This window comes from Ahaetulla prasina, chromosome 2 (assembly GCF_028640845.1).
Source record: "Ahaetulla prasina isolate Xishuangbanna chromosome 2, ASM2864084v1, whole genome shotgun sequence".
NCBI classification, from domain to species: domain Eukaryota; kingdom Metazoa; phylum Chordata; class Lepidosauria; order Squamata; family Colubridae; genus Ahaetulla; species Ahaetulla prasina.
In genome coordinates this window covers 196,686,391-196,701,194 of record NC_080540.1, presented here as the reverse complement: position 1 = coordinate 196,701,194, position 14,804 = coordinate 196,686,391, and the positions used below count along the sequence as shown (strand labels likewise).

Genomic DNA, 14,804 nt, shown 5'->3' with positions numbered 1-14,804 from the left:
AAAATTAATATTGAATTGTGTGTGCTACAGTTTACCACAGTATGAACAGAAGACTGAATAATTTTGAGAAATTAACAACAAAAACGAATCTGCCTCGGGCATATCTATATGAATCACCTCTGATCAGTCTCCTTAGAATAGCATTTTTTGCTGTATCTGTGTATGACAGATAGAGATGACTTAGTCAATCACTCTCAATGTAGGGGTAAGTAGTACTGATATACTTTAAAGAGGGCTATTTTCATATTTTACTTTGTTATTAGATGTATTAATTTAACTTAAATATTTTTTAAATGTGTGTGAAAATAAAATACTGAATTTTAATTGTAAAAAGCATAAAATATTTTACATTTGAAAAACATAATCACACAAAAATATATGAGAATACAAAGTGTGCATGTGCGTATACATATATTTATGTTTGTGTGTGGATAGATAGAGACAGACAGACAGACACATACACACATATGCAAATATAATGCACTATTTGTTTATACAATTCCAACATAAAAAAAAATCATATATAATACCATACAAATGAAACTTTATGAAGTTTCTATTCCTTGACAATTCTTGTAATGTATTTTCTTCATGTAATTCGTTGACACTATATACAGTACGCTTAGAAAACAAATTTTTAGGGCAAAGTAACCTTAAAGTTAATAACATATATAAATTGTATACCAGAAAGCAATACACTTATATTTGATATATCTGCCTTCATTGCCAGTTTTAGGCATGAGACTTGATAACAGTTTCTTATTAAATTATTATTTATTATTTGTTCATCATATTTATTTAAACTAGTACCCTGAATAGCTACTTTTGTTACCTCTCTCATTAACCACTGTTTCTGCTTCAGTCCAATGTCTAAGTGTTGTGTTTCATCTAATATTTCTTCTAGAGTTAATGGATGGGTATCACCACGTTGATGTCGTGTCTAGACAAAAAACAACAATAATTGATTTTATTATCTTTCAAAACTATAACATTAGTTACTTTAGAAGCTGAAAAAATATGTGCAAAAATAATCTTGCTTAAATAGCTGAAGAACCTTAACTGTTTCAATTTCAATAGTTTACTTTTCTAATTCTGCCTATACTGCATTTTCAGTATTAACCCAGATATTGAAAATGATGTGAACTACCTAAATAAATTACAACAGTATTAGAGCAATATTATATTACTAGACAGCAGACCACAAATCAGAACAATTCAAAAGGACTTTATCACAAGTAGCTTTTATCCCAACCAACTTGCACCAGGATGTTTTCACTCTGGATAAAGTAAGAGAGGCTTCTTGGCACAAATGAGTTTGAACAATATTACTGAACCACATTTTTATGAAGTCTATTCAATTTGTATGTCATCATGCCATACAATTCAGACTTGGCTTTCTTTCTACAGTTTGCAGGACTGCATTATATAACATCGCTCTATTCATCTTCAGCACATGCCCACATTACCATAGGAAGATTAACCCTGGGCAAACGTGCTCCTCACAGCAATTCCATCTAGCCTTTTGTTAGTTTGAAACTCATGAATAAAGGGGGATTATCCAAATAATTATTAACAAAAAATCCAATCCAAAAACTATGCATAGTACTGCATTAATTTTATTTACTATAAATAAAGAGACCAGAGGGGAACTATATTGTAAGTGCTGTGTTTACATAAAAATGTCAAAACCCAATATCAGTGTTCATTGGCTTCAATCTAACGATAGTTCATCTGGGAGAACGATATATTGTCCCAATTAGCAAGCACAGGTCTGAAATTCTTTTTGTACCTATTTTTTGTGTCATCACAAAATATTTAAATATTGTTGCTGAAATATGGTAATCATAAAAGGTGCACATAGTAAACTTGGTAGCAAAAGTATACCTTCATATAGTTCACTATCTTTGCAAGCACTCCAAACTTGTAGCCAGAGCCTCCAGAAAGAGCTTTCAAATTAAAAGTTCCATTGCTGTGGTCTGTAAAGGAAAAAAAATGGTACAGACTCTCATTCTGTAGGTCAGGCATATGAAATATATACTTGTGTAACCAAACCTATGAAAATATTAATCAATATACTTTACTGGGCTATTAATAAAATTGGGAAGTTTTATTATAAATTTATTAGAATGTTATTGAATCCTAAAAAAAATGGAGAAATCGGGATTTCTTAAAGCACAATTCATTTTCAAATTCATTTGAAAGCACAAGACATTTTGAAGTCAACAAATTAAACATGCTACTCTAAAAAAATATAAATCTACAAATGTCTTCTTATTGTTCTTTTTTTTATTGAAAAAGTTTTACAATAAAATTTTTCCCCATTGCATCCCCCCCTCCCCCCACCCACCATCAACCCCATCCCCCCCCCCCGACTTCCCAGAGCAGAATACAAGGTATACGATCTAACAATCATAAGCTAGAATACCCTAATTAACCATAAATTCCCATCCCTACCCTAGAACCTCAACTCCCCTTCTCCATAAAGAAAAACAAAGAAGGAAATGTTCGTTCATAAAATATTTGATGTTTCTTCATCCAATAATTATTCTAAATATACTCAGTCCATCTTCCTCATTCCGGTATATTTTCTTGTGGGTTTTCAGTCTGATACATTGAAGTTTCCAACAAGTTCAATATTTCCAACCTCTAGTCTTTGATAACAAGCATATAATCCATCTTCCAATGTTACACTAGCATCATCACAATAAGTTACAAATATTTTATAACCATTTTAACATTTTAACCTTAAACAACTCCCTTTCTGTTTTAATTTTTATTTTAATTTTCCCTCCAACACTTTAGACCCAACATCAATTTTTATCCAAAGTAACTAAATCCACCATTAATAAAATATCCTCAATAAAATATATCTTCCTCATTTTACTTGCAAATTAAAACAAATACACCCCAACTTAATTTCCAAATACCATCTATAAAACATTTTATATAAAAAAAGAATTTAAATTATCCTTTCAATTTTTATCCAAAATAGATAAATCCACCATATATAATAATAACATAAATGTAATACACTCACATTTGACTTACAGATTCAAACAAATGCACATTATCCTTTCTATTTCTTTTATATTCAGAAACTTTTACTTACAGTTTACCCTTTCCCATAAAAGGAAACACTTTTCATTTGACAATGTTGCTTCTTTAGTCCTTGTTCTTTTTTAAAGATTACCATCCTTTGCTTCTCCCCTGCTATTTTCTATATTTCTTCTCCCAAAGTTACAGCCCCAATTTCAAATTGTGTTTGCTTTACTTCCTTCTCCCTTTTTTTAACCATTTCCACTTCTGCTCCCAGCTTAACTTCTAAATCTGGTAAACTTCCAGCCTTCAATACCTCAACATAAAAAGCTCTTGCTTTGGTAACTAGATTAAGATAATACTTCCCTCCCATATAGTTTACTGTTAATCCGGGTGGCACATTCCATCTATACCATACCTGGCGGTTTCTAAGCTCCTTTACCAAAAAAGCATATTCTTTTCTGTCCCTCAAAATTTTGGAAGGAATTTCTTTCAACACCAAAACCTCTTGACCCAATATTTTTTTACTTTTATAGGAGGCTTGCGAGATTTCACTCCTAATCTTCCTAGATGTAAAATAAATCACTATATCCCTTGGCAGCTGTCTCTGCCTTGCCACCCATGAGTTGACACGGTAAATTTTCTCAATTTGATTTTCAAGATCCACTGATGTCAGTCCAATCACCTGTGAAAAGGCTTCCGCAAACATCTTTTTTAGATTTCCTTGTTTATTTTCTTTTAAACCTCTCACCCTCAATGCAGATTCCATTGTTTTATATTGTAATAAAACCTGTTCTTCATCTGCTTTCGCCACCTTGTTCCAAAGCTCCTCTATTTGACTTTTTAAATTCAAATTAATTTGATCAATCTCATGCACTTTTCCATCCAGCTTTTGTATAAATTCAATCATAGTCATAAAGGCTGACTTCACTTCTTCTTGTAAATCTTCATTCTCAGCTGTAGCAGAATTTTTAATTTCCAATAATTTCTCCTCAATTTCCTTAAGTTTTTTTTCTCGAGCAGAAATTTGAGCCTTCAGAAATTCTTTCAACTCCTCTTGTAGTTTGTGTATTTGAACTAGTGAGGCAGCTCCCTTTGACTCAGCAGGCTGTATTTGTTTAAAAGCCATCTTACTTTAACTTTATAAATTGCAACAAAGTCAAATCTTTTCAAGCCACTTATTTGAAATGGGTAAATCAGTTCTATAGACCTTCGGCTTTTCTCTTTAAGATTTCTTCACTTAGATATAAAATCCATCAAATTTAAGCAAAGTTAATAAGGAGCTAACGATGTTAACAAAGACTTCCTTAAGTTTCGTTTTCACGCCTCATTAACCAAATCCGCCATTTTCCTTCTTCTCAAATACCTTTCAAAGATCAAGATGAGGTCTAAAACAAACATCTACCCTGCCTCTTGCCTCTACTCCGTCTGCTTAAAGTAATTAGAATATCTTCATCTTGATAGCAGAGATGGTCATGAGCGCTTTGTTCTGCAAAAATGCAGAAGCTTCCCGGATCTGGAGCATTTGCCAGGTTTAACAGGGAGCTCTCACCTTTCGAGCCCCAGGAGTTATTCCTGGAGCTCTTAGGGAGCTCTACCCCCACCCGGCTGCTCACCTTTCCTGATTTACGCTGTCTGAGCTGATTTACGCTGTCTGAGCGGCTTTAACAGAATCACGAGGGCGGCGGTCCGAAAGGGCTGTCTCCAACACGTACGGAGCCACCGGAAGTCTATTTTTATTGTATATTGCTATACATCTCTTGGACTTAAACCAGCAAAACTATTTATTAAAAAAATGAATTAATGCATTTTAATCAAAATTAACATCCTAAAAAATACACTTCATGAAAAATAATCACAATAGATCTGACTCATACACAGACAACTGAAAATCTCTATAATAATAATTGTGGGTTTTTTTAAACTTTCTTAAAACAGAATCACAAAATAACTTTGTGTGAAAACTGTTTCTCTATTTACAAGAAACAACTGTTTCTTGAATTACAAGAATTATATTTTTCTTCTTATAGGAAACTGCTATCAGGACAACTCAGAATTTAAATCAATTGGTTAATCATAAAAAATACGGAAAGCAATTTATGGAAGTTACATTGGGGAAAAAAACAGTGTCCAAGAAAACTGCCTTAGTGGTTTTTTGGTTAAAACAGTTGCAATCAAATGAAAATACAAAGGATTCTAAGTAATCAATATTGTTTGAAAAAAGCACAGAATGTAGACAACAGGAAGAACATTAAAAAAGCTTTGGGTAGATTAGGATTTTAAATATTATATTAAAAAACAATTTCTGGAAAAAATGATGGTCAACAGGAAAAAAATGGCAATGATCATAATTTTGTATTTGTTTCCTTTATATTGGCTTCATTTTAGTTCCAGTTGAAATGATGTATTGAATCAAAATAAATTGCAGTACCTAATTGACTAGCTGGAACTGGAAAAAATAAAAAAGGGTTTATTAGCCTGGTTGGTACTGGGATGGAAGATCATGAGGAAATTCCAGAGTTGTAAACTAAACAATAAATCTTAAAAAAAAATCTTACACGGTGGTAATGGCATATCACTCCCATACCCATGGTAAGAATTTGTCAATGTATAACATGTCTCGTAATATTCTCTTAAATTCATTTTATAAGCTACCGTATATACTCGAATATAAGCCGATCCGAGTATAAGCCGAGGTCCCCAATTTTACCCCAAAAACTGGGGTAAACTGGGGACTCGAGTATAAGCCGAGGGTGGGAAATGAGGCACCTACCGGTTGGGGAAACCCTCCCTCCCTCAGCTGAGAAGGCTGGCGGCTCCCCCGCCCCGCCCTCTCACTGCACCGGCAGGGCTTCCGTCCGGTAAAATGTGAAAAAAAGAAAAAAAAAAACTCGAGTATAAGCCGTATATACTCGAGTATAAGCCGAGGGGCTTAAAAAAAAACAAAACTCGAGTATAAGCCGTATAGACCCGAGTATAAGCCGAGGGGACGTTTTTCAGCACAAAAAATGTGCTGAAAAACTCGGCTTATACTCGAGTATATACGGTAATTTTGAGATTTCTTTCATAGTTTCAACAAATAAGAAATCCAATTTATTTGCTTGGTCAAGAAAATCTACTGAAAATAATTTTGAATACCAGGAAATATCAGTATATATCCTTTTTTCAACTGTGTTTTATAGTATTTTATTATATAACCATTGCATATATATTTTTGTGCTTGTTATTTTTGTCAGTTATGCTGAGCTACTAAAAAGCAGTTTACAAATGTAGAAATATATAAATCTAAACAAAATGTTTAAACATACTGTGTCTTTTACAACTATCGCCCTATTAAATGACAAACTAGAATTATAGAAGTAGGCCTGAAGACAATGGAAATTGGAAAATGAAATCTTTTTAAGCCAATTCAAAAATCACTGCTTTAATTTCACAGATTTCAATAGCTTATATCATAAAGTGAAAGACAAAGAATAATGGTAAATCATAAGGTATCTTTATATTTAAAAATATGAATGTTTGTGTTCCAACATGCATATATGTAATTCTCCTCTATTAAGATCTTGACTGTACATATGTATGTTTCACACCAGCTTAATCTTCTATTGAAAAAAAACCTGAATAAATTAAAACAATAAATATCAAAGCAAACTAAAGCAAAAAAGAGCACATTGTTTTAAATATATTCCATTGTTAAATAAGCTTTTAAAGAGGTTAAGAAAGTAGGTAGAATGTAATCTGATATTTTATATATTTCAGATTTATGAATGATTTCCTCGTTGGGTAAGGGTCTAATGCAAATAAGCATAAAGGAAGCTGTCAGCTGCATTCTGCTTCAGCCAATAGTAGCAAAGCTCCATCTTAGCTGTACCAGAAGCTGTATTAAACAGCAGATCAGCACTGTTCCAGCATCTTTTCAGAAAAGAGGTACGTCTATATCTTTTTTAAAAAATTAATGTCTTATAACTATTGTTTTCTTTGCAAAAAATGATTACATTTCAGAAAATCAGAATATGCAAGACCCTTTACTGATGCATTTTTAAATTATAGTTGTTTTTGATTTTGAAGCTTATGAGCATGGTGGTTAAATGCAGAGGTGCTTGTCTTGTGATAATAGAGAATCTTGCCATCTGTGCATTCATGAAGAATTGATGACCATCCATTTTAAAAAGAGACTAACGTACCCAGTAATTGTAAACTAGATCTGAGGTTCTGTGTTTCCTAATAATTAATTTCATTTTGGGAGGTAAAATTTAATAAACAGGACACTATATTTTTAAATGCTAGCAAGATTTTAATTTTTTTCCAAATTTATACAATCACTAAATTGCAAAACCTGTCTTATTAATCAAGCCAGTAAACTGATCTCTTCATCTAGCCTTGCCATCTGGCCATTGTATAAGATGAATCAGTAAGTTTATTTACATGGACACTGCTTTAAAGAAATTAATTGGGTTTGTAGCCATTTAATAAATAAACTTCCCCAAACTCAATTCCATCTGAACTAGCCACTGTAAGTTATTATATATACACAAGTCATTTGTTTTATATCAGCTGATAATAGTGCACAGTTATGTATTCAGACATAAGACAGAAGGTTAGTGAGGCTTGCCCCCTCCCCACATATATACAAATGATTTAAGATTGCAACCAAATTTACAGAAGTTTATGGATTTTATTCAAAGCTTTCTTCTAAGAATTCTAATAAGGATTATTTAAAGCAATTCAGTGAACTTCATAAATACCCTACTTTTATTCTTTGTAAAATTTCATTCTTATAATAACCAGTCAGTAAATAGTACATATTTTATTTCAAACCATATGTCTAGCTAGCATTCAGCTGCATAGATTATACTGAAATTTCTAACTCTGACAGAACATGGTTTGTTTCAAAATTTTAAACTCCCAGTACAAAAATTGCCATCATGGACACAGAAACATATATTAGATATTTAATTAAACAAGGACAGAAATCCATTTATTTTTATAGTTAAATAAGCATAAGCGACCTTGAATACAAACTTTAGCCTTGAGATTCTATAATACATGTCTCATCCTATTGAAGTAAGATTTAAAATAAAAATGTGTAATGATTATCCTTAAGAAAAACTGCCTATTTCTGAAGTCAGAAATATTATATTTCCTCCTTAAATACTGAGTTCTAAACATTCTGAAATATGTTGTCTTTTCACTTTTGCACTTGTAGGGCTTAATATTGCAATTAACAGTAATATTACCACCAAATATCTGTGTCAAACAATTGTACACTGTCAAAAACTAATATATTCTACCTTTTCAACCCAAATTAAATTTCAATATTCAGGGATCTGTTTCCCAGAAAAGCATTCAATATTTTTTTAAAACCATATTTTATTAATTTTTAAACAAACAAAAAGACAAAAACGTAAATACAGCAATACAAAAATACAAAAAAGAATTTTTTTGTGCCGAACTGTGCATTTGTGCATTCAATATTAACAGTTCTCTTGTATCTTGAAACAGACTGGTTTCTCTTATTAGAAAAACATGCCTGAAGACAGCTGTTGCCTAGATAACAACACAGCTGTAGAAGTCAACTTGAAGGAGACCTTACACTAGCTAACTTACAACTTTCTATATTCCCTGACTCAAATCTTACTTTAAATATATTCTAAATATTTTGACACTTATCAATGTTGCTTCTAGTAAATACAAACTATATCTGGAACATATGCAGTTGTTCTGTCAATTCTATAGTAAATTTATTGTAACTTTACAGTAAGGAAACTACTGTGGCTAAATGGAATACATGGCTATCAGTGCATATTACTGCTACCAAAGAGGGAAAGAACCAGTTAGGGAGTTACAAGTAAACATACACGGTATTCCTGTCCTATAATTTTATAAGATTTTTATATATCCTTTATAGTGTATATCTAAAATAGTTGAATATTGAGATTTTTCTTTGGGGATTAGTTGACAGTTAGAAAGAGCCATGGAACTTTCTTTTTATATATGACAATTTCAACAAGATTACTATATGGTCAAAACTGGAAAAGTTTGACACTGCCCACAATATGGGGATCATTGATGAAGATGATGGCATTTGCAGAGATGATTACATTAACTTCCTGATTAGAAAAAAGATAATATTTATATTTATGGCTATATACAAGTTTTTGCATAAAACTGAAAAATCCACTTATTATTTATGGTTTTGATTAGGAAAAAAAGTGGATAGTAGGAAAAAGTGAGCTTTTTAAAATCATAGTAAGTTAATTTTCTACTAATACCTTTATTTACTATAGTGAAAATCAGAAGCTTTTTCTTTCTATTTTATTCCTTTTGTTCTGCACTTTTGTCTTTTCTTTGTCTTTGTCTTTCTTTGCTTTCTATATTCTGTTATTAGCTTGTGTTTTATTTTGTTTTGTTTTGTTCTCTTTATAAGAAAATTTAAATCAAAAATAGAATAACAATTCATATTTTTGTTTCAAGGTAGTTCAAATATAATCATCTTAAATGCCATGAAAATTCATACATGTTCAGTCTTCCCAGAACTCAATATTTTTGTTCTTCCCCCACATAGAACTCTGTGCCAAATCAAGATTGTTACTTGTGAATGGAAGAGGAGAAAAACAACAACAACCTTCCCCATAAGTTCAAACCTAGGGTTACCTTATCTGGATGGCAGAAATCTGGATGACCACTGAATAGAAGCATTCATGTTTTCTATACTTTTCTTTGTTATATAGCAATTCTTTTGCTTTTTGCGATCCAGATATTGTAGCTCATTAATTTTCAATGGAATAATTTGAATTATTCCATTTGAATGGAATAATTAGTTTGAATGGAATAATTCCTGAGTCCCCTTCAAACTCAATTTGTTTAGAAATCTAATATAGTTTTGGAAAATTAGTTTAGAATTGATTGGCTATTGGTTTTACTCCACAAGTGTATTTCCAATGATCTTTGACTAGAGATTAGTAATCATGTGGAGTTGGGTTTCTTCCCAGGATAATATGAAGAACTATCTTTAATTCACAGCTTCTGTTGGTGTCATATAGAAACTTGATTCTCAGAGAAATAAATGCATGAAATGTAGCATTGTAATGATTTTCCCCTGCCTGTTCTTTATATGCAAGATGATTCAGAAGAAGCTCTGAACAAAGCCACTACTTTGGATTTGACATCCACAGGATTCTTCTATCACACCGAATCTAGGTTTTTGGGTTTTTTTGGTTACAGATATAGAGCTGTATTACTTAAATTGTAAAGTGCTATCTAACTTGATCCAGATAAATATTACACTAGTAGAGGATGAATCTACACCTAAGACAGTGGTTCTCAACCTGTAATCTGTGGATCGGGGGGGGGGGGCACAATGCCACCACAGGGGATTCACATAGACATGAAGAAATGTTATGATTTAAATCTTGAGTTAAGTCTTGGGGGGGGGGTGTCTGTGGCCCTGGTCCGTGGCCAGTTAGAACAATTAATCAGTGGAACAAGTTGACTCCAGAAGTTGCAGATGCGCCAACACTGGCAGTTTTTAAGAAGAGATTTGACAACCATTTGTCTGAAATGGTATAGGGTGTCCTGCCTGAACAAGGGGTTGGACTAGAAGACCTCAAAGATCCCTTCCAACTCTGTTATTCTGTTCTGTTATTCTGCCACAAAAGGTATTTAAAAGGGGTCCGTGGTGAAGAAAAGGATGAAAATCACTGACCTAAGAAATTAACAGAGCTACAACAGAAGCATTAAACTCTCTGTGTAGGATAACTTCTGACATACAATTTTCTCAGTCCCCAGTTAATGACTTTGTAACAGTTTAGCTGGAGTTTTTTACTTATCACTGCGTGGCAGACTGACTTTATCATAAAACAAAGCTTTAGAAATTTTCTAGCATTTTCTTTTGAAGGTATTAGCTTGGCCCTTGAGAGAATAATGAGTGGAATAGATGGTATCTATCTATTCAGTCATAATTATTAAAGCTTTAGACCATCATGCTGTGCATGTATCCTATTTATCTTCCTGACTCAAATGGAGGAGATGCAAGCTATGGCTGGGAGGCTTTCCTGGGAGGAAATTCTACCATAGGTTGCTTTCTTGCCCACCCACCATCCTATTTACAGGTTTGCATAGACTTTAGAGCTACCTATATATTGTCCTAGACTGTAAAAACAATCTAAGACACATCTAGAAATAGGATCTGCTCTAGAACATTCTTCCCTTAGGAAGTTGCAATTCTTGCCTAGTACAGTAATTGGAAATAATAAAAACTGGAAAGGAATCTACTTACATTACAAAGTAATGTTTAGTTTCTTTCTGAAAATTTGAATTGTTTTTGAAAAACACTTCCATGGTCTGTAATTCAAATCTAAACTTTTTAGGAAAGGGCAAATATCAACTTGTGATAGCTTTCTTTTTTCCCTTTGAAACAATTCCATGATCCTACATGGCTTTTCATTCTGCTGTGAGTGGGCAGCTCCTTCCTCGGTGTTATTTTTTCTCAGAGCTTCTAGTTGGAAAAAAAAGTGAAACAGCAGGGTAGGCGTGGTTAATAGGGCACTGAACCAGACTAATCTGGGACCTCGCAATTATATTACATTCCTCAGGCACTTAAATGGACTGCTTAAAACTCTCAGCTGTCTTATAACAATGTGGCTTGATACGTATCCGAAGAGGTCATACTGGGTGAGACATCCTCCGGCTCCTGGAATTGGGAAAAGACATTTGGAGGGCCAATACTCACAGCATCATCTGGATGCCTGGGATCAGAATTATTTATGAAAAGTAAAATACTGCTAGAAAAAGCATCTTTATTGAACTCTTCTATATACTTTCTTTCAGGTATAATAAATTAAGGGGCTTGTATGTAGCTTTCAAAGATTAATATGATTTGAGCAAGGTTTGTCAGTTCCACCCAGTTCTTTTCCCTGCTCTGTAGTAAAAGGAAATTGTTTCCCATAAATTACAAGGTTTTCTAGGAACTGAGTAGAAACCCCTTTCTAGATCCAATTAAATTCTGCTTTCTCAGTTTCAGAGTTTCATTTTACCTTTTCTATTCCTCTTTATCGTTTTGATTTAAATAGTAGCTGGAAAGGGGGGAAATTATGTTATTCGATATGAGTGACACTGATCTAATGCTGCTGTTATTGTTCTAGCAATGAGTCCATAAAAAGTTAAGTACTGTAGTTTAAGCTGAAGTGAGCAACTTATATGCATCCTCCCAGTAGCCTTTTATGTGACCTTTGTTGGTACCCACAACATCCCTGTCCTCTTCCCACATGCCTGTCCCTCCTGGTATTATAATGTTGCCAGCACTGAATTGAAAGGCAGTTTCTGCAAGCCCAGCAACATAGCATCCTCTCAGTATAGCAGCCTTAGAGCATTGCTGGCAAACTGAGATTTTTCAGAAAATCAGCATAGTGAACGTTTAGCTTTATCAATGCCAAACACTTTGGCTTTATCAATAAAGATGAAACCAGAAATCAACAATTGCAATACCGCAGCATTGGTAAGTCCATTTACATCAGCAAATGTCTTCAAATGCTTCTTCAAAAAACATTTTGAAAACATAATTCGATACTGTAATGATTTATCTGGGACTAATTTCAATAAATTCAATACATTTGAGTATCACATATACAATTATGCTGTGAGCTATAGATAAAGAACCACATTCTCAACTAAAACTGAATTGCAAATGATTATTCAGAAAGAGTATGACTGGCATATCAGTCAAACACTCCAAAATGAATGCAGGCAGCAGCTTGAAGGTTTTATGTTATTGTGATACCATTTATAAAAAAGATCAGAAGCAGAGATGGTTTATTATCTAGTTCTTCAGGAAAAAAACTTTCTACTGGTATTTACTGCAACAGCATACTCCCAGCTTACTTGCTAAATGAATCAGAAAACTGATGATCTAAGAAAAAATTAGTTTGGTGACCCTTTAGCGCCACCATTTTAAAAAGCAGGGCTTTTGTTTTGCTGTTTTTAATGGCTGTATTCTATTTGTTTATTCTTTGGGAACCCTGCACTACCAATCTAAAAATTGCTCAATATGGCTAAAAAACTAATTTTGCCCCTTCATTGTCATTGTCTTTCTGGTGATGCCATCTGAAAACCTCCCCAGAAGGGAATTATGGCCATCGACCCTGGGAAAATTGTCTACTTGTGTTTTATAAAGAAACATTGATGACATGTAGTAAACTAAAAATAGCTTTCAGTTTTAATTTGTTAGTAAAGAAGAAAAGAACCCTAACTATTTATATATTTTAATTTATTGCAGAGGGAGAAATCAGAGGAGTTTCCAAACATGGCAACTTTCAACATTAGCCGCTGGAATGAAACCACATCCCTCTATCAGTATCTTGGCTTTCAAGTGCAGAAAATTTACCCTTTCCATGACAACTGGAACACTGCCTGTTTTATCATCCTGGTCATATTTATATTTACTGTAATATGTTTGGTGGTACTAGCCTTTTTATATGAGCTGCTTGACTGTTGCTGCTGTGTTAAAAACAAAACCATGAAAGACTTAGATAATGAACCCAATCCTGTTAGATCTATGATGAACAGCTTCAGAAAGCATGAAACGGAAGTGGTGTAGTCGTGGAATGATCTTCAGCATTGGAAACAAACAGATGTTCAACATTATATTGAAGCCTCTTGTATTTTAGGACCAAGCAATTCAGATCCTGTTTAGCCTTAAATATCGCTATTAGCAGTCCCTTTTTTGCCAATGGGTAGAAACCTGAAAAGGTTACAAAATACTTGCTAATGGTTAATGTCACTGTGTGGTGTGAAAACAGAGGGTTGTTTTGTTTTATAATGAACTGCTGTTGACTAGTATTGATTAAATAAATTTTTGGTCATCTAATGAATTGCTTTTTGCTTTATTTAAAATGCAGTCAGAATAAATGAAAGCATATTAAGATACCACAGAATATAAAAATATCATTTGCTATGCAATTAATTTGATTATATCTTTAATATATCAAAATAATAGTTTGATACTCCTATTACCTCAAACAATAGACTATGCTAACACAAAGGGTTCAAAATAATATTTTACAAACCTGTTAAATATTAAATAAGTAAAAGATATGGATTATTATTAGTTGTACATCAAAACACTTTTTCTCAGTGCTTAGACATTTCCTAGTTTCTTAGCAATTATATTCCCCATAGTTAATTATACAGTGATCATGTCAGCCCTACACAAGTACTGATGAAGTCAGCTAAAAAGCAGAGTCAAAGGAGATGTTAATGCTTCCTTATTCAGTCCAACTTCTAATTTTTAATATTTAATCCAATACATTAAAAACCTATAGCAAATATGACAGTAATCTTGTTCCCTTATTTTGATTTAAAGTGAATATTAAAAACATGGGATCAAAACAGTAGCTATACATCGAGTCCTCCATGCCAAAATCTATGCTATATAGACTATCAAAATTTGGGATCATAAAATGGGGCGGCAGTCCTTTCTCAATCTTAGTCAGCAGAAATAATTCTTATCAAATCCTTATAATTCCTTGGTCACATTATTCTATATCACGTCTACCACTTATGTTGCTTATTTCATCAATCTTGAATAAGATCATCAGCATGAAGATTAAAAAATGGAAGGAGAAAGCCAGCAAGCAAGCACATTTATGCATTATGAAGTGACAATGGTAAAGCTTGGTTTTATTATATAACAGTTATTTAATTTGTTTGTGCTACTGCAAAAATCAGCAGGACTTTTGACTCACTGCTCCTACATCAATTACAAAAGACTT

General features: G+C 33.0%; 2 protein-coding genes across 2 annotated transcripts in view; one reads left to right on the top strand and one right to left on the bottom strand.

Annotated features, from left to right (window-relative positions):
- Positions 1-14,804, bottom strand: part of GTF2E2 (general transcription factor IIE subunit 2) — a 45,381-nt gene that overhangs the window by 23,619 nt on the left and 6,958 nt on the right. Inside the window, exons 3-4 of the mRNA XM_058173223.1 lie at positions 1,885-1,976; positions 833-940 (exon numbers count right to left, since the gene is read on the bottom strand). Coding sequence (XP_058029206.1) covers positions 833-940; positions 1,885-1,976 — 200 coding nt within the window. The remainder of the gene's footprint in view (positions 1-832; positions 941-1,884; positions 1,977-14,804) is intronic.
- Positions 6,914-13,709, top strand: SMIM18 (small integral membrane protein 18). Its single transcript, XM_058173227.1, has 2 exons — positions 6,914-6,963; positions 13,310-13,709. Exon 2 carries the CDS (start codon positions 13,337-13,339, stop codon positions 13,628-13,630), a length of 294 nt encoding a protein of 97 aa, XP_058029210.1. The 5' UTR covers positions 6,914-6,963; positions 13,310-13,336; the 3' UTR covers positions 13,631-13,709.